Source organism: Chenopodium album, chromosome 11 (assembly GCF_948465745.1).
Source record: "Chenopodium album chromosome 11, dcCheAlbu1.1, whole genome shotgun sequence".
Classification (NCBI taxonomy): Eukaryota; Viridiplantae; Streptophyta; class Magnoliopsida; order Caryophyllales; family Amaranthaceae; genus Chenopodium; species Chenopodium album.
The window spans coordinates 49,891,059-49,909,582 of record NC_137844.1 but is presented as its reverse complement, the minus strand read 5'-3'; the positions used below and the strand labels follow the sequence as shown (position 1 = coordinate 49,909,582).

At 36.5% G+C, this 18,524-nt stretch overlaps 3 protein-coding genes across 4 annotated transcripts; 1 reads left to right on the top strand and 2 right to left on the bottom strand.

Annotated features, from left to right (window-relative positions):
• Positions 1–1,351: 1,351 nt before the first annotated feature.
• On the bottom strand, positions 1,352–2,292 carry LOC145566769 (uncharacterized). Its single transcript, XM_081626085.1, has 2 exons — positions 2,196–2,292; positions 1,352–1,860 (listed from the first exon to the last, which is right to left on the bottom strand). Exons 1-2 carry the CDS (start codon positions 2,290–2,292, stop codon positions 1,352–1,354), a joined length of 606 nt encoding a protein of 201 aa, XP_081482211.1.
• Positions 2,293–4,668: 2,376 nt separating this feature from the next.
• Positions 4,669–11,760, top strand: LOC145569057 (uncharacterized). Of its 2 annotated transcripts, none has more exons than XM_081628433.1 (6): positions 4,669–4,802; positions 9,456–9,754; positions 9,839–9,965; positions 10,081–10,365; positions 10,583–11,164; positions 11,259–11,760. In XM_081628433.1, exons 4-5 carry the CDS (start codon positions 10,105–10,107, stop codon positions 10,694–10,696), a joined length of 375 nt encoding a protein of 124 aa, XP_081484559.1. In that variant the 5' UTR covers positions 4,669–4,802; positions 9,456–9,754; positions 9,839–9,965; positions 10,081–10,104; the 3' UTR covers positions 10,697–11,164; positions 11,259–11,760. Both variants share the same exon structure in this region, with proteins under 2 accessions (XP_081484559.1, XP_081484560.1).
• A 942-nt stretch (positions 11,761–12,702) lies between these two features.
• On the bottom strand, positions 12,703–13,404 carry LOC145566768 (uncharacterized). Its single transcript, XM_081626084.1, has one exon. It carries the CDS (start codon positions 13,402–13,404, stop codon positions 12,703–12,705), a length of 702 nt encoding a protein of 233 aa, XP_081482210.1.
• Positions 13,405–18,524: the final 5,120 nt, after the last annotated feature.

The following is an 18,524-nucleotide window of genomic DNA, read 5'->3' as shown; positions in this document are numbered from 1 at the left end:
GGATGTATTGGATTATTATGCGGAGCTGGAAATTAAGGTTAAGGCTAGACTGATGAAGCAATATATGGACAGGAAGGCTTCGGAGTGGCTTCCTCAAGTGGAAGTCAATCGTTTCTTGGCCAATGGAGGTACCCTTGACGAACTAAAGGACGATGTTGCAGTAGCCTCGACTGCAGATTCAGGGTTAGCTTTGCTAACCACTACCCCTTTATCTGCTGCCGTTGCCGAAGTTCAACCTACTGTTGTCAGGGATCAACTTGGAGGAGATGCCGAGGTGTTACCTTCGACAAAAGAGGGTATTGACGACAATGTTTGTGCTGACGAGATTGCCAAGGACGTCGACGACGGGTCGAAAGTCGACGGAGTTGATATCGTTGATAAAGCTAGTGTTGATGCTTGAAGGCCATCATCTGTGATGGTTCTAACTTATGCTTGTATATTCTAATTAACTTTGCTTTTGTTTCAACGGATATGGTTTCTTTTGTCTTCTGCTTTTGTACTTTGTTGCACTTGATGGCAAGTGGTTCCCTTTAACATATTCGTGCTGCTTTAACGTTGTTATTTTATGACACTTTACTTTTGTCGTCATTGTTTCTATGTATTCTATAAAACCAAAAAGCGTTTAGAAGACAACCTTAGAAAAGAGGCTAAGTTTAAACCAAAATAGAAAAGGTGACATGTCAAGAGTGTGAAAGAATTTTCGTCAAAACTCAAAAAAAAAAAAAAATAGGAAACTTTTATTTATCACACTTAAGAATATAAGTACAAAAGCATTTATAACTTTGCTCTAATTGTACAATGCTTTCATCGGGAGCTTTGTGTTTTAAGGCCTTTCGTTGCGTTGTTTTCCAATGCCCCTTGCGTCCCAGCGTCGACGCTGAACACAGAAGACTAGCTCGTGGTTCAGGTATCGGGTGTTTGGCGTCAGACGCTAAGGTCAGATTTGCCCCGAGCTTCATTATGCTTCGAATGTAATCTTTTGAAGGGCAGCTTTCCTCACCTTTTTTCCAGGATGTCAGTGTAGCTGACGTTTGTTGTTCCTTTCGTCAGTCAGCTTATTGTATTTGTCGTTGTGTCTGTCGATTGCATTACCGATCAATATTCTGCAAAACCAACATGGTTAGAGTACCATGCCAACAGCCCTCCGATTCTTAAGTCAGTACACTTAATTGAAGAAATAAAATAAAACGTTTAATCGAACACGATCAATTGCTAAGGTTTTACCTTTTCGTCGACGAATACTTTTGACGATTGATTAAAAATAGTACTTTCTGAGATGAGTTGCGTTCCAACTTCTTGGAACGGGGTTACCTTGTTGATCGGTCAGGCGATAAGCACCATTCCCGATGACTTAGGTAATTTCATATGGGCCTTCCCACGGAGGAGCAAGCTTTCTGTCGGCGGGATTCTTTGTATTCTGGAACGTTTTCCTTAGTACCCAGTCACCTAACTGGAACGTCTTGGATTTGACATTTTTGTTAAAGCTTCTTGCGACAATCTGCTGCTGCGCCGCCATCCTTATTAGTGCTGCTTCCCTTAATTCCTCGATTGCATCTATGCTATCCTCCATTTCTTCTTGGTTTCTTTCCTCAGTCATGAGGCCGAAACGGGATGTCGGAAAGTCAACTTCTACTGGGAGGACAACTTCACAACCATATACAAGGGAGAAGGGCGTCTGTCCCGTTACTGCTCTTAGCGTTGTCCGATTGGCCCACAGGACTATTGGGAGTTTATCGGCCCACTTACCTTTTGCATCTTGTAATCTTTTCTTGATGGCGTTCATGACTAGTTGCTGGATTCGGCTTGTCCGTTGGCCTGAGGATATCTTGGTGTCGATGTCCTTAATTCTATGCGGAACCTCTGCAAAAATGAAAGAGTTTTGTCGCTAATAAACTGTACCGTTGTCACAGACGATCACTGACGGGATGCCGAACCTGCAAATAATGTTAGTCCATATAAACGAAATAACTTCCTTATCCATCACCTGTTTCAAAGCAATTGCCTCAATCCATTTGGAAAAATAATCAGTTAGTGCTAACATATAAACTCTTTGTCCTGGTGCTGTGGGAAATTTCCCGACAATGTCTATTCCCCATCTCATGAAAGGCCATGGAGACAAGGTTTGATGGAGGGATTCTGAGGGCTTATGGACGGTGTTGGCGAACCACTGGCAGCTATCACATTTGATTACGTACTGCATGGCGTCGTCCTGAAGCGTTGGCCAGAAGTATCCTTGTCTTTTTGCAATTTTAGCCAGTCCTCTGCCTCCAACATGACTGCTGCATACACCATCGTGCAGATGGCTAAGGATGGACTGTTGTTCTTGCTTTTAGATGCATCTTTGTGACAACCTTGACGCAGACTTGTGAAATAAAACTCCTTCGACAATATGATACCTGAAGGCTTTGTATTTTAGTTTTCGAGCATCTACTTTGTCACTGGGAAGGGTATCGTTGGTGAGATAGTTTATGATGGGTTTGGTCCAGTCAGCGTCATCATTCACTACAAAAATAAGAATGTTTTAGCAACAAATTTTAGCAACAAATGTCTACATTGTTGCTAAATAGCAACGAAAATATATTTTGTCGTTGCCTAATTAAAACTGATACTTTACACTTTAGTTTTTTAAAAAATGCTGGCAACATATTATTGCTTTGTTGATGTTGGAAACAATATAGCTTATCGGTTATTGCTAAATGACATCATAGTTATGTATGGTTTCTATATAGGAACAAACTATGGCAACTAATTTTTTATTTGTCTCATTTAGAAATAAACCAAGGCAATTAATTTTTAAATTGTTACTATTAGAAACAAATCGTCTCACTGTGGTTGGTAGATGACAACAATTAAATATTTGTTGCCATTTAGCAATGCCATTTAACAACAAGGCATGGCAATGAAATTTCTAGTTGTTTCCATTTGGAGACACTCGTCTTACTATTTGTTGCTAAAATAGCATGAAATTTTAATGTGTTTCCATTGGAAACAAGTTGTGCTATAGTTTGTTGCTAATTTATTTGGAGACCTCAAAAGTCAGTATATTAGTTTATTACACAAAAAATTTGAAATAAATAAAATATATATAAGACATCTTGTCTTATCCAAAAGAAATATTAGAAGGAAAAAATAATCATTCAATCACAACGAACAATAACGGATGAAGTACAATATTATAAGAGCATAAATTTTACTTTTTGTATTTCTATGCAATTAAGGGTCTGTGCTCTTCAGCTTAATTTCAGTTCAGTTTCAAATTTCCTTCTCTCATAAACAATTCTTTTTAACTTAGGGCCTGTTCACTTGAACTTAATTTTCAGTTCAGCTCCAATCAGTTCAGTTCTGTTCAGTTTAGTTCAGCTCCTAATTTCTTTCTCTCATAAAATATTCATTTCAGTTCAGTTCAGTTCACTTCAATTCAGCTCCAATTAGTTCAGTTCAGTTCAGCTCAGCTCAGTTCAGTAAATGTGAACAGGTCCTTAGTTCAATTTAGCTCAGATCAGCTCAGTTCAGTAAATGTGAACAGGTCCTTAGTTCAATTTAGCTCAGATCAGCTCAGTAAATCAGAACAGGTCCTAAGTCATCATAAATTCACAATAATTAATTAGATACATTATTAATAATTAACATTAGAGTTTATTTTTATTTCCTTTTAAAAAAATAAGCTCATTATCTTATTCAAAGTCTAGCTAGTTATCTCAACTTGTCTTAATTTACTTCTCCTTATTAGAAAATAGTGAAAATAAGGTGAGTAAATTATCAACTAAACAATAGTCATAATCGTAAATTAAAGTATAGATTATAGATAATAGTAATAAAAGGCATTTGTAAACAATAGAATAATGAAAGGGTTTGTTCTCTTTAGCTTAATTCCAGTTCAGTTCAGTTCCAATCAGTTCAATTCAGTTTAGTTCAGTTCAGCTCCAATCAATTCCGTTCAGTTCTGTATTTCCTTCCCTCATAAACAATTCATTTCATCTCTATTTAGTATAGTTCAGTTCAGTTCATCTCCAATCATTTCAGTTCAGTTTAGTTTAGTAAATCAGAACATGTCCTAATTTTTAAGTGGGTTGAACTTTTTGAAACACCCTTAACCACCATAAATTTAGATTATTAACGTTTGAGTTTAATTGAGCTAATTTAAAAAAAAAAATACACAATCTAACAAGCTTTAATTTGGATTCGAGGATTAGTTTTGTGTGGTTAGACTTCAATCCCCTCCCAGTTGTTGTTGTAGGTGATCGATCTTTTACTAAGACTATAGTAAATGAACACTCTTTTTTTTGTTTTAATAGTACTACACTTTAATTTTTAACAAAAATAATACATTTGAATATTATATCTCTCTTCCGATCCCTACTCCTATGTTTAATTAAGATTACATGTTTCTTATGATAATTTAATAATCCAAGTACGGGTTTTACATCTTATTACAATAAAGTCAGATAAATATAATAAAATTATATGTTAAAGTATTATTTGATACTCAAATCTATTTTTGTTTGTTGATGTTATTTAATTTTCTTTGTTTTAAAAATTAACACCGCTGCAAATTTAGTGGCAAAATTAGTTTTGGCGAACTTTTTAATTAGAGGCGCAAACAAACTAAATTTTTTTTTAAAAGCATTAAAAAAAACAGTAAAAAAGCCAAATAAAAAATTAAGAGCACAGAACCCTAGAAAAAGCAAAACTACCAAACTTCTCCTAATTGATAAGCTCTTTGTAACCGGCTGCCGACGCAAGGACGTTGTGATTCACCTGACAACCATCTTCTACAATTTGCCGAGGTCGATACTCACCAGGTATGAGTTCTATCTTTGACTTTTTTTTTTTAATCTTTTACTTTTTATCAATTGTTAGTGCACATAATATAATGAAGCTTTCCGTGTAATTATTCATGATATTTGCAAGTTGTCATATGGAAATTTGTTTTATGTGAAACATTAGTGGTGTGCTTTAATTTAATGGGATAGCATGTTTTTCTTAATTTGGGTTTATTGGCCGCCGATTTTGTTTTTTCTTGAATCCACAATTGGGTCTTGTTTTTGATAGCAATTGAATTTTTGTATAGCAGTTTCGTTTTTAATTTGATCCTTAATTGGATTTTCCATGATTATATATTCTGCATGAGCTAGTAATGATTATAAAACATAGAGAATTATTTGTTTGATTGGCTACCATTTACATATGAACATGATAGGCAGGTTCAGGTTTTAGTTTTATGTGATTCATATTATGTGAGGTTTGTTTTATCCTTCTTGTTTATGTCAATTAATGTTATTAATGGTCTAAACTTTAGTTCACTATTAATATAATAAATATAAAAAAAAAAAATTATATTTCTGGCTCCTGCTGGTAGGTAGTATATGCATAGACCAGTTTACTAATTGTCTACAACTATGCTTTCCTGGTGCTCTTTCTTAGTATGTTACGCTTTTGTTGCTTAATTAAATGTGTACAACTTCGGATACTATGATAATGTGAATGTTGCATAGGTATTTTAGAAATGACAAGTGATTGTGAATTAAGTGAGAGATGGGATGGAAGAATGTCATTACATTCTTTCTCAGGCTCTACTGACTTTATTTTTGTATCATTATATTTTAAGTGAATTTGCAACGTAATGAGGGAGAATCGAGCATGGATGTATAAACGGTTGGAAGGAAAATTCCTTAGCCCAACCTTTGCTGAAAAGGTTAACGAATTTATTACTTTTGCTACCACACAAGACGATGTCGTGATAGATGGTGTGATGAAATGTCCATGTGCAAAGTGTTGAAATATTCCATATCAAGATCTTGAAACCATTAAGGAGCATCTCTATAGGCATGGTTTTTTGCCTAACTATTTCCAATGGGTTTTTCATGGTGAATTACACCTCCAAAGAGAATCCCAAAGTAGCAGCTCCACATCCACCGAGGATGCGTCAAACCCATACAGAGTCATGGTATTAGATGCCTTTGGACTGGAAGGTGGTTTAGAAGATATTAAAGAAGAACCACATCCTAGTTACAAGAAGTTTTTTGACATGTTGAAGGCAGCCGAAGAGCCATTGTATGATGGTTGCAAGTTGTCTGTGTTGTCTGTATTGTCTGCTGCTGCAAGGATGGCAAACATCAAGTGTGAGTATAATATTCCACATAGAGCTATAGATGGTGTTGCTTCTTTAATGAAGGACATGTGCCCAGATGAAAATAAAATGACCGATAGTTTTTACAAGACTAAAAAATTGCTTAAAGGGCTAGAGCTTCCGCACCAAAAGATTCATGTATGTCCAAATGGATGTATGTTATTTTGGAAGGAACACAAAGATCTTAAAGAATGTCTATATTGTAAAGAAAGTCGTTATAAGACACTTAGAGAAAATGACAACAATTCTCCTCATAGTGTTCTTATATACTTTCCAATAGGCCTGAGATTACAAAGATTATATGCAACAAGATCTACTACAGAACAAATGAGGTGGCATAAGGATAATCCTCGAGTTCATGGCCTCATGTCTCATCCAAGTGATGGAGAGGCATGGAAACACCTAGATGAAGAGTACCCTTCTTTTGCTGCAGAGCCTAGAAATGTCCGTCTAGGTCTTTGCACCGATGGATTTTCACCATTTGGAAATACAAGAAGACAATATTCTTATTGGCCCGTTATTTTAACTCCTTATAACCTTCCACCCGAGTTGTGCATGAAGAAAGCTTTTATGTTTCTAAGTCTGATCATTCCAGGTCCGAAGAATCCTAAAGGGAATCTTGATGTGTTCTTGCAACCTCTTATTGAAGAGTTAAAGCAACTATAGGAGGTTGGGCTGCCAACTTACGACATCTCTCAAAAACAAAATTTTTAACTGAAGGCTGCATTGCTTTGGACAATTAGTGATTTTCCAGCTTATGGCATGCTTTCAGGATGGACCACGGCTGGTAGATTAGTTTGCCCATGTTGTATGGAAAACACTAAGTCTTTCACTCTCAAGAATGATGGAAAACAAAGTTGGTTCGATTGTCATCCTCAGTTTTTACCCCATGATTATACTTTTCAAAAAAATAAGAGTGCTTTTTTTAAAGATAGAGTTGAGGATTCCTCCCCACCACCACGAATGAGTGGTGAGGAAATTTGGAATCGAGTATCTTTATTTCCAAAAACGGTTGAGCGAATGAGGGGTGATAGCAATGAGCCAGAAGGATATGGAGAGTTCCATCATTGGACAAAGCAAAGTGTCTTTTGGGAGCTTCCATATTGGAGCAAACTCTTGATACGCCTTAATCTTGATGTCATGCACATTGAAAAAAATGTATTTGATAATGTGTTTCACACTATAATGGATGTCAAGGGGAAAACTAAAAACAATGTCAAAGCAAGAAGAGACTTGGAAGAGTATTGTAAACGACGAAAATTGGAGGCGCAAGATGTTGTTAATAGTAAAGGGGAAAAACGAACTTTAAAACCAAATGCTCCTTTTGCGTTGCCTAAAGAGAAAAGAAAACTTGTTTGTGAATGGGTGAAGAAATTAAAGTTTCCTGATGAATATGCTTCGAATTTAGGTAGATGCGTTGATTTAAAGGAGTGTAAGCTATTCGGTATGAAAAGTCATGATTGTCATGTTTTTATGAAACAGTTGCTGCCTGTTGTATTTAAAGACTTGTTACCCCTTAATTTGTGGAATGTTATTACTGAATTGAGCCAGTTTTTTAGAGATCTTTGCTCAACCACCTTGAAAGTTACAGACATAGTGCGCTTGGAAGAAAATATTCCTGAAATTATTTGCAAATTAGAGAGAATATTTCCACCTGGTTTTTTTAATAGTATGGAGCATCTTCCTATTCATTTACCTTATGAGGCAAAAATTGGTGGGCCGGTGCAATATAGGTGGATGTACCTTTGAGAGGTAATTATATTACATTTAATTCATCTTTAACTTTTAATAAAACTTTTTTTTTATTAGATAGAAAAACATATTTTTTTATAGGTTTTTATACCATTTAAAAAGGAAAGTGGGCAAAAAAGCTCGTGTGGAGGGCTCAATTTGTAACGCCTACTTACTCGAGGAAGTGACGAATTTTTGCTCTTTTTATTTTGGAGAAGATGTTGACACTAAGGTGAAGGATTTAGGATTGGGCACAAGTGCTGAAAGTGAAATAAACCCTAATACTGAACTACCTGAGATGTTTTCTTCAACTTTTGGATATAGTTCATCAGAAGGTCAACTTTGTTACCTTGAAGAAAAAGATTACAAAGTTGCTCACCGATATATTCTGAGTAATTGTGAAATTTTACAGCAATATGAAAGGTAACTTTCAATAAAAGTACACTAATTTATTTTTCTTAACACCTCTATATGTTTAGATACTAATATAATTAACAGTTTGTTTGAAGAACAAATGATAAGAGAACATAATTGCCGAAGTTCAGATGAAGTTTGGATCAAATATGAAGACATATATACTGATTGGTTTAAAGATTATGTAAGTCACTTAACTAATATGAAATACTAATTAAATATATGATAGACTAGTGTTTTTAGCATGTAAGTCAATGACCCAAATGACATTCTGAACCTTTAATTAATATAGTTATTGGAAAAGGGCATCAACAATGACATTGTTCGCTCATTAGCATCTGGACCACTAACAAGAGTTCGAAAATTTAATCACTATCACATTAATGGCTATCATTTTCATACTCTTTCTCATGGAAAAGCGAAGTCAACTATGAATTATGGTGTATGTGTGAAAAGTGTCCAAGGAAGTGATTATTACGGAATTCTTCAAGAAATAATAGAGTTGACTTATGTTGGAGCAAGAAAGCGTTATACAACTATGTTGTTTAAGTGTGAATGGTTTGATGTTGGACATGGTACTAGGATACATGATAAGTATAACCTTGTTGAGGTGAATCACTCAAAAAGATATCCAAAGTATGACCCGTTCGTACTGGCATATCAAGCTGAACAAGTATATTATGCCCCTTGTCCTAGTAGTAGCAATGAAAGAAATCAGTGGTGGTTTGTTTTCAACATTAAGGCAAGAGGAGTTATTGATGCGCCCGTTGAGCCTAATGCATTCCAAGTTGTTTCCATTGAAAATCCTCCCTTGTTATCTGAGTTCAAAGTTGATGATGAAGAAGCCCAAGAGTTATCCTCTAATGATTATGAGGAAGTGGAAGAGGGAGAGGATGAGGAGGAGGATGAAGAGGATGAGGAAGAATTAGAGGAAGATGATGATGAAGAGGAAGATGAAGACAATAGTTTGTTTTAGATAAAGATATTTTACTTTTTACTTTGATTTATTTAATAATTATTGTGCCTTTATTTAAATACTTGTTATTGTAATTTTAACTATTAAATTTTTTTATATGAATTATATCTTATAGTTTGTTGCTTTTTTAATATATGCTTTTTTAGTTATAAACTTTTGACTGTTATAATGTCGTTATTACCTTGTCTTTCTCTCATTCTATAGTGTGCAGTGAAAATGGTTCTAACCCGAGGTGGCTATAATAGGAGGGGTCCTGTCATTAGGCGTCAACCTTATGTTTCATCACAACTTTCTTCTCAGCAAACAACATCAAATGATGAAATGAATGATAATGCCATAGAAGCAAATTATCATTCTCATACGGAAGAACTACATGGGGATCAAGAGGAGATGGGATATGATGATGATGTAGGCCATAATGAAAATGGAGAGGAAGTAGAGTTTTCGGATGAAACTGGTAACCCGGATGCTACTCAAATTTTACACAAAACTGAAAGACTGTGGTAAGTAATTTTACTAGTCTATATTAATTTATATATTTTGGTACTTAAATATTTATCTGCAATTTCTAAGTGTTAATGAAACAGGTTCCATTCTTGTGAAGTTGTTGATGAAGTTGTGGAAACTTCATATAAGACTTATTTTATGGGACCGTGGAACAACTGGGCCTAGGTTCCCAAAGAAGCAAAGGCAATATGGTAGAAAGCCTTTAAGGTGATTTTCATTATAATAAATGATATTCTATAATACTTTTACAAAATATCTTTTTTTTTTATTAATAAATAAAATAATATTCACTGACAAATGGTGCTTTATTGTTCAATCAAAGGCTAAGTTCTCTTGAGATCCTTCAATGGCAAAGTTGGTAAAGAAAGGATGGCAACAAAAATGTTCTAGAAGACTCTCGGGAGTAGTGTGTAAGATGTTCACAACAAAAGGTTATCGTGCAAAATGGAGTCACCCAAGCATTAGGAAGCGACTTGCGGCTACTAGAGCAACTGATACCTTCAAAAAGAGGTCTGCTCAATGTTCCTTAAATCGAAGGAGGCCTGGGAAAGATATGCCTATCCATTGCCAAGGATCTAAATCAACTGAGCAAATTAGTATTGAACTGGTTTGTCCTCAACTGCATCTAAACTGTGATTTTTCTAGCTGTTGTTTGTCTTTCATTATTGCTGGCATTGTTATGTTATTATTGCTGTTGTATTGGTGCTATTTTGGTGTTGTATTGGTGCTATATTGTTGCTGTATTATTGGTGATGTATTAGTGTTGTTTTGCAGCTATGTTACTATTGTTTTGCTGATGCATTGCTGTTGTTTTGTTGCCGCAGTTGTTGCTATTTTGCTGCTGCGTTTTACTGTTTTGCTACTGCAATGCTGTTGGTGCAGAGTTGATTTCAAAAGGGGAAAGGTCTACGTTGCAGATGATGTTGTTGTTGTTGTAGTGCAGCTATTGCTGCTGCTGCAGTGTGGCTATTGCTGCTGCTTCAGTGCGGCTGCTGTTGTAGTGCTGCATTGTGGCTGCAACACTTATTTTTTTCAATTATGGTTGTTACAATGTTGTCTTTACTCATTGTTGTATTGTTGATGAAATGCCGATATGCTTTTTTATAAGTGTTTTTGGGCAATATTTATTTTAGGGAAGTGGTTTTTGTAACATTTTTGACATTATTCAGGCAATGTATTTTCCTAAAAATTGCATATATTATTTTCCTATTAATTCTAATATGACTAGATAAGATTGTAGACAATTAGCTTTTGTAGTCTATTTTGTGTTATAATAATATTTGAGTTTTTTTTTCCCTTGACAGGAGAAAACACTACAGCGTGTGCCTATTGCAGCTGAGTTGTATTACAAATGTCATGTTAAAGAGAATAAAGGTTTTGTGGATGAGACGGCACAAAAAGTTTGGGTAAGTATTTAAGTTGTAATAAAATGCAATTATGCTTGTTATGGGAATATAAGAGAATACTCACACTAACTACATTTGTTTAATTACTTTTTAGGATGATTTTCAGAACAAGAAAGCCTCTAATTTGGAGAGTGAAGATCCCAAAACGGAGGACGAGTTACTTCTAGAAGCCTTAGGTGGATGGAAAAATGGCAGAATATATGGTCTTGGAAGTGCTACAGATAATTATTATGTGAAACCACGTAATGAACCTAGTTCGAAGGGCCGAAATGAGTTGGTGACTAATTTGCAAAATCATGTTCAAGAACTCAATACGAAAAATTTAGAACAAGCAAAAGAGCTTGAAGAGACAAAGGCAAGTCTTGTTCAAGCTACTACACAACTAAATGAAATAACAAAAAAGCTTAATGACTCTGCGGCTGCTATGAAGACTATTCAAGCTCAAGTTCAATTCCTAACAAAAAATGAAATTCTTCGTTGAATTATAGATGATCATCATCTAAAGACTACATATTTCTAATTAGTTAAACAAACAAGTATCTGGTTGTTTATTTTGAGTATTGCCTATTTTATTTACATTTTCTTTAACTTTTGCCTTTGATGTTATTTATTTTATAGAGATGATTTTTGTTTTATTGTCTTTGGATTTTACTTTATTATAATATTTTCTATTTCATTTAATTGTTGTACAAAAATAAAATTTAAGTTATTTTATTTGACACCGAAAGCTGGTTTAATAATAATAATAATAATAATTTTGTTGCTAGATTTGGCAACCAATTATAATAGATTGGTTGCTAATATTGTCTTAATATTTAGCAACAACAAAAAAAAATCATTTCCATTTTAAGGAACTAAAGTGATAATTTTGTTGCCATTTTGAAGAACCAATCTCAATAATTTGTTGCCATTACTGGCAACCATTATTTATACTTTGTTGCTAATGTTAGCAATCACTTTTAATTAATTTGTTGCTATTTGGCGTGTAATTCATCGTCATTGTTAGCAACCAACAATACAAATCAGTTACCAATATTAGCAACAACTCTTAAAAAAATTGTTCCTAGAGTTGGCAACGCATGCACAAGACATAGCAACTATTGTGGCAACCATATATAAATAGATGCGATATAGCAAAAATTTGTTTTAGAATTTGGTAGCCAAAATCACTTGGCAACAAGCCTTTTAGCAACTAGCAATTTTTGTTTCCAACTTGTTGCCAAGTCAAGTTAGCAACGAATTTTAGGTGTGTAGCAACAAATTTTGATTGTTGCTAAAATGTTCTTTTTTTGTAGTGATTGACGTCGTCGACAGGGAGGATTTCTTTTGTAGGTACGGATGGTTTTTGTAGGTGTACCAAAGGAATGTTCGTGAAGGTGGTCTTTTTGAGAGCAGAGGCTAGGTTAGCAAGGGCGTCGGCTTGGGCGTTTTGGTCACGAGGAATTTGTTGGATGGTGAATGGATCAAAGTTTTTGGCTTTTTCTTTGGCTACTTCAAGGTAGGCTGTCATTTTGGAATCTTTTGCAGCAAATTACCTGTTATTTGGCTGACGATAAAGAGGGAATAACTGTACACGTCCAGGGCTGTCGCACCAAGTCTTTGGCGACAATCATTCCTGCAATCAAAGCTTCATATTCTGCTTCATTGTTAGTTGCTTTAAAATCACAAGATATAGACCTTACTATCATGTCCCCTTGTGGCGATTTCAGCACCATTCCTAAGCCGGCTCCTCGCTGGTTGGACGAACCATCGACGAACAGAATCCATTTGCTTGCTTTCCTTACGTTGTTGATCTCTTCTACTTCTTTGTCGGCTATGGCTTGTAGGTCGGGGCTGAAGTCCGCCACAAAATCTGCGAGAGCTTGTGATTTGATTGCTTTTCTAGGCTGGTACTCGATATCCATCGTGCTTAGTGAGATGCTCCATTTGCCTAATCGACCTGTCAGATCTGGCTTTCTCAAAATAGACTTGAGTGGATAATTAGTCATCACCACGACGTGGTGGGTTTCGAAATAATGCCTCAATTTTTTTACGGCAGTAATAATGCAAGAGCTAATTTCTCTAAGGAAGCGTACCTTACCTCGGCTGGGAGCAGGGGTCTTACTTACATAGTAAACCGGAAGCTGCCCAACATTGTCGTCTTCTCTTGTCAGAACTGCGCTAATAGCGACAACACTAACGGCAATATAAAGCTGCAAAGGTTCGTTAGTCTTGGGTTTTGACAGGAGGGGTGGCGTCATCAGGTATTTTTTTAAATTTTGCAACGCTTTTTCATGATCGTCAGTCCATTCAAAGCCTTTGTTTTTTCTTAAAACATTATAAAAAAGATGGCATTTATCTGACGATCAAGAAATGAAGCGATTTAACGCTGCCACTCTCCCTGTCAATTTTTGGGTTTCTTTAACATTTCGGGGGGATTGAATGTTTATTAGAGCCTTGACTTAGTCGGGACTGGCTTCGATCCCCCTTTGCGTTACTACATAACCCAAAATTTTTCCAGCAGATACTCCAAAAGAACATTTAGTAGGGTTAAGTTTCATACCGTATTTCCGTAGTACCTCAAATGTCTGTCGGAGATGATCGACGTGATCCTCTGACTTTTTAGATTTCACCAGCATGTCGTCAATGTATACTTCCATCGTGTCCCTTAGCTGGTCCTTGAACATTTTGTTGACTAGTCTCTGGTGTGTCGAACCTGCATTCTTTAGTCCAAAAGGCATAACTTTATATGAATATATACCTTTGTCTGTCATGAAAGCTGTCTTCTCCTGATCGTCGGAATGCATTAGGATTTGACTGTATCCGGAATAGGCGACCATGAATGTTAGGAGCTCATGACCTGTTGTTGCATCTACCATGGCGTCGATGTGCGGCAACAGGAACGGATCTTTTGGGCATGCTCTATTGAGATCGGTGAAGTCAATGCAGACTCTCCATTTACCATTTTTCTTGCTGACGACGTTGACATTAGCGAGCTAATCTGGATACTTGACTTCCCTTATTTTGCCAGCTTCGATCAACTGCTGCACTTTGTCATTGATGATCTTATTTCGCTCTGGAGCAAACTTTCGACGCTTCTGCTTCACTGGCTTATGGTTGGGATCAACGTTCAACTTATGCGAAATGATGCTCGGATCTATGCCAGTCATATCTTCATGAGACCAGGCGAAACAGTCCATATTCGGATATTTCTGGATATTACGGCGCTTCGAGAATCTGTTCTACCTACACACTATTAACAGAACGTGATCTACCTGTGGTTTCATAGGGCTGATGTCGCCAAGATCCTCGAGGGGCGCTTGTAGCTTTGTGATCATTCGAGCTTTTGACATGCTGACCAGAGCTTCGATTGGCGATATCTTCGTCGAAACGCATCTAGGCCACAGCTCTTGTCCGGACCTCTTCAAATGTTGAGTAGGGATATTTGACCATATCTTTGTACAGATCTGAATCTGTATGCAGTCCTCGGAGAAAGGCTTCGATGGCAGTCCGATTGTCGACATTCTTGATTGACACCTTCTCTTTGTTGAAACGGGACCAATAAGTCCTGATGCTTTCTTTGGGACCCTGGACGATCCTATACAAGTCGCTCGTCTGTTTGTCGAACTGCCTGCTGCTTTCAAAATGGGAATAAAACTTGTTAATTAACATAGCAAAGCTAGTGATACTACCTGGTTCAAGCTTGCCTAGCCAGTTAAGGGCGGGACCAGTCAGCGTCGCGCCGAAGGATTTGCACATGCACGCCTCCCAACACTCGAACGGGATCGAAGCTTGCCACATTCTTTGCTTATAATACTCGACGTGCTACTCAGGGCAGGTCGTCCCATCATAAAGCGACGTAAACGTCGGGAGTGACAATCTTCTGAGAATCCGGGCCCTGGACAACTCATCACTGAATGGAGTAGCTGTGAACCCGTCGGGAGCTTCTCTCTGGACAGGAATTGGGACACCCGACATCCTCTTCATCATCGACAACACTTTGGAATTCTGCCTCTCTAAGGCGACCAGCCTCTGGAGCAAGATCTATCTCAGTCTAATTGGGCTCACGATTGTTGGCATGCTGCTCCCCAAGAGTCTGGAAATTTCCTTGCTGATCATTATTCTAGAGCGGAGGGTCCATCTGCATTTCCCCATCGCTGGACTCAGTATCAGTATCATGCGGGGACTCTACTGCGTCCAAGGTCGGCATCCTCGGGATCAAACCCAGCTGCCTCGGTCGGCAACGACGATTGCCCTGAGTCGATTCTAGCTGCCGACGAAGATCTGTTGTGTCGGACTCTGACGCTTCTTTCTCCTTGCTCAGGCGCTCATTGGATTCCTTGGCCGTGACGAGGTCGGCTTGGGCTTTTTCATAAGCTTCTTTCAGCTGCTCCGGGGTCATTTCGTTGGAAGACATGTTGAAGGCTAGGGTTAGGGTATTTTTGGATTTTATCTAGTTGTAGCCCCACGGTGGGCGCCAAATTGTTTATGCTAATTTTCGTTAAGTGGGATTGAATATCAAAATCTAAGCTACGGATCAACTAAATAAAACCACGAATAAAGTAAATGCGAAAAATAGAGAATCGACACAAGGAATTGTTGACGCGGAAAACCCAATGAAGGTAAAAACCGCGGGTAGAATGAGGATCTACCAAACTTTCACTATGCAAAGAATATCAAAGATTAGGGTTACAATGTATGTATGGAATACTCTCGGTTGCTAGGCTTAGATTATCTTGACGGATGATTTTTCCCTTTATATAGATGCTAATTAGGGTTTCTAACTAGCCGTTGCAAGATGACTAACGGTGCCCCTAAATATTTGGAACCACTCCATCCTTATCTATATTCTGCTCACTCTTCTATCGGCATACTACAGCTGTCGCATGGACTTGGTCACTTGTGCTTATCTTCTCCTAAAAAGTCGGAAAGCAGTTCATTGCTCCTTTCGATCGTCGAAGTCAGTCAGCCTTCGTCGCTTGACCTTAGTTGACTGTCGTTGACTAAAGCTAGCAGTTTTTTTACCTATAACAAAAATCAACTGGATTAGAACGGCGACTCACTAGCATACACATGCACCCTCCTTTTATTCGGCAAATCAGACGGCCCGAATTAACAAAAAGGGGAGGTAAGCCTCAAAAACATCTCCCATAAATATTACAGACTCGTTTTAATTTTTACCACTCATTTTATAAATCTACACATACTCATATATTCGTATAAATTATAAAAAGTTGAGATGTTTAAAGTACATGTTGAGACGAATCAAACGAGACCCCATGTGATCATGTTGTTCCTTACGGATAAATCACGAATGACAGTAAAAAAAATACATAAATAGTGTCGCTAGTCAAATTGAGTAAATTAAATAAAAACGGACTACGTATATGTTAAGTAGGTACTCCGTAATTGGTAGTATTCGGAAAAGGCTTTGTTTCTCACTCCGTACAGAAAACAACAAGAAGTTAATTGTGGTGCGGTACTGAATTTATAAGATCCACATTAATGATGATCCATGACCCTAATATGATTTGTTATTTGCTCACCCCAAATTGAGTAAGCAATCAAAAACGAGTATACTTAAGCAACTGCGACATGGATGACCCTTAAATTGCTAATTGTAAGACAAGTCCACAAAGTCTAGCTGTAAGATAGATAATTACACTTACGTTAGAGAATCTGTTTTTAATTAAGTATACCAAAACTTCCCTTTTCACTATTAGTAATTCAACCAGTTAATGAAGTTGATTAAGGCTTTGCTAATGGTTTAGTGAATAGGCTAATCAAAGCTCTCTTTTCCGTCTTCTAGAAAGCCAACTGGCTTATGAGCCGGATGAAAGATGGTTAAGCCTACTGACCCAAGTTATATTTATTAGAAGTAGACTTAATCATTCAATTGGTATCTCATATCTGTGTCAAAAGGTTAATACACTGTATCTTTTGTATTCTTATACAATTTCTGTTTTTATGTAACTATGGCCTTTCAAGGTAATTGCTTCTTCCAGTAAAGAAGATAAGACTGTTATTGTGATCACCTACAAGGGTGAATAGAAGCAATTTCTTGCAGAGGAAATATCTTCTACGGTCCTGATGAAGATGAAGGAGATTGCTGAGGCCTACCTTGGCGCGAGAGTGAAAAATGCTGTCGTCACTGTTCCTGCCTATTTCAATTATTCCCAGCGCCAAGCAACTAATAACGCTGGTACAATCGCTGGAGTTAATGTCATGCGCATTATTAATGAACCAATAGCTGCTGACATTGCCTACGGCCTTGACAAGTGGGTCATTGATAAAAAAAGAGGTAGCCAAATATAGATAGATTAGTGTTTACCTATATAATGTGCCACATTGGGTTAGGTTTTCATCCTAAACAAAGGCTCATAAATACAGGTAAAAAAAAAAAGAGAAATGAAATCATAATATCATTTATATTGTTAACCCAACATATAGGGAAACTAATGAGTGAGGATACAATTTAGTTTGGCCATGATAGTGCTATTTTTTTTACCAAGTAATGCAACATAATTTTTTATTTAGGTGAGTGAGTGAGGATACAATTTACTTTATTTCATTTATGGCGAACCCCTTTTACTACCTTACCCCTCCTACCCATAATATTTATACCTTTCTACTTACTCCCTTACTTAGAGCTCTTCACATTTTAGATTACTTTTATATGTAATTATTAAAGTTTTGGTTTAATTAGTTTGATCAATCAAGGATCACTATTTAGCAAATGCATGTAACACATTGTACCATATACTAATTTTGATTCCATAATATTGCAATCGTTTGATTGACACAGTTGTCAATACGTAAGTTTATTTAGTTTTAATGTTGTATCATTGTTTGTATATCAGTAAAAAAGTGTAAAAATTTATATGTTGAAAGTAGGCATTAAGAAGAGGCCTCAAAACATGTATGGAGTCCAGAGTGAGGAGTAGTAGTAGTAGTTAATCCGAGACCTTAAAGACTTATACTTGTTTATTTATAATATTTATTTATTTTTACTATAGTCAAAAGAGTCAAATTGGTGTAATGAACTAGAGGAAATGTAACTACTCAGGACTGCAAAGAATATTTTTTGGAGTTGTATTTTAATATGTCATTCTTATGAAGTTGTATTCATTAGATAGAAAACTCTATATTTTCAAACATATTAGAGATATAGAAAGTGTATTTTAAGGATCATGCTAACTAAAATGAAATTAAGAAAATCTTTAATTTAAACTCGACTCAAAAAGAAGAATCGAGCAATCATAAAAGATGCATGATGAGAAGGAGTATCTATTTAATCATGCCATTACATAAATCAAAGAGTCAAGCATCAAGAGTGATAGCTCATCTCAAAGACTTTTCCCCTAACGTATTCTTTAAGGTC

What these genes read in the sequence shown, in the direction of transcription:
- LOC145566768 (XM_081626084.1), bottom strand. Translation starts at nt 13,404, where the DNA reads ATGACGCCACCCCTCCTGTCAAAACCCAAGACTAACGAACCTTTGCAG.
- LOC145569057 (XM_081628433.1), top strand. Translation starts at nt 10,105, where the DNA reads ATGGCAAAGTTGGTAAAGAAAGGATGGCAACAAAAATGTTCTAGAAGA. An exon ending in AGCAAATTAGTATTGAACTG is followed by an intron (nt 10,366 to 10,582) that starts GTTTGTCCTCAA and finishes TTGTTGCCGCAG; the next exon opens with TTGTTGCTATTTTGCTGCTG.
- LOC145566769 (XM_081626085.1), bottom strand. Translation starts at nt 2,292, where the DNA reads ATGGTGTATGCAGCAGTCATGTTGGAGGCAGAGGACTGGCTAAAATTG. An exon ending in CTTCAGGACGACGCCATGCA is followed by an intron (nt 1,861 to 2,195) that starts GTACGTAATCAA and finishes TCATTTTTGCAG; the next exon opens with AGGTTCCGCATAGAATTAAG.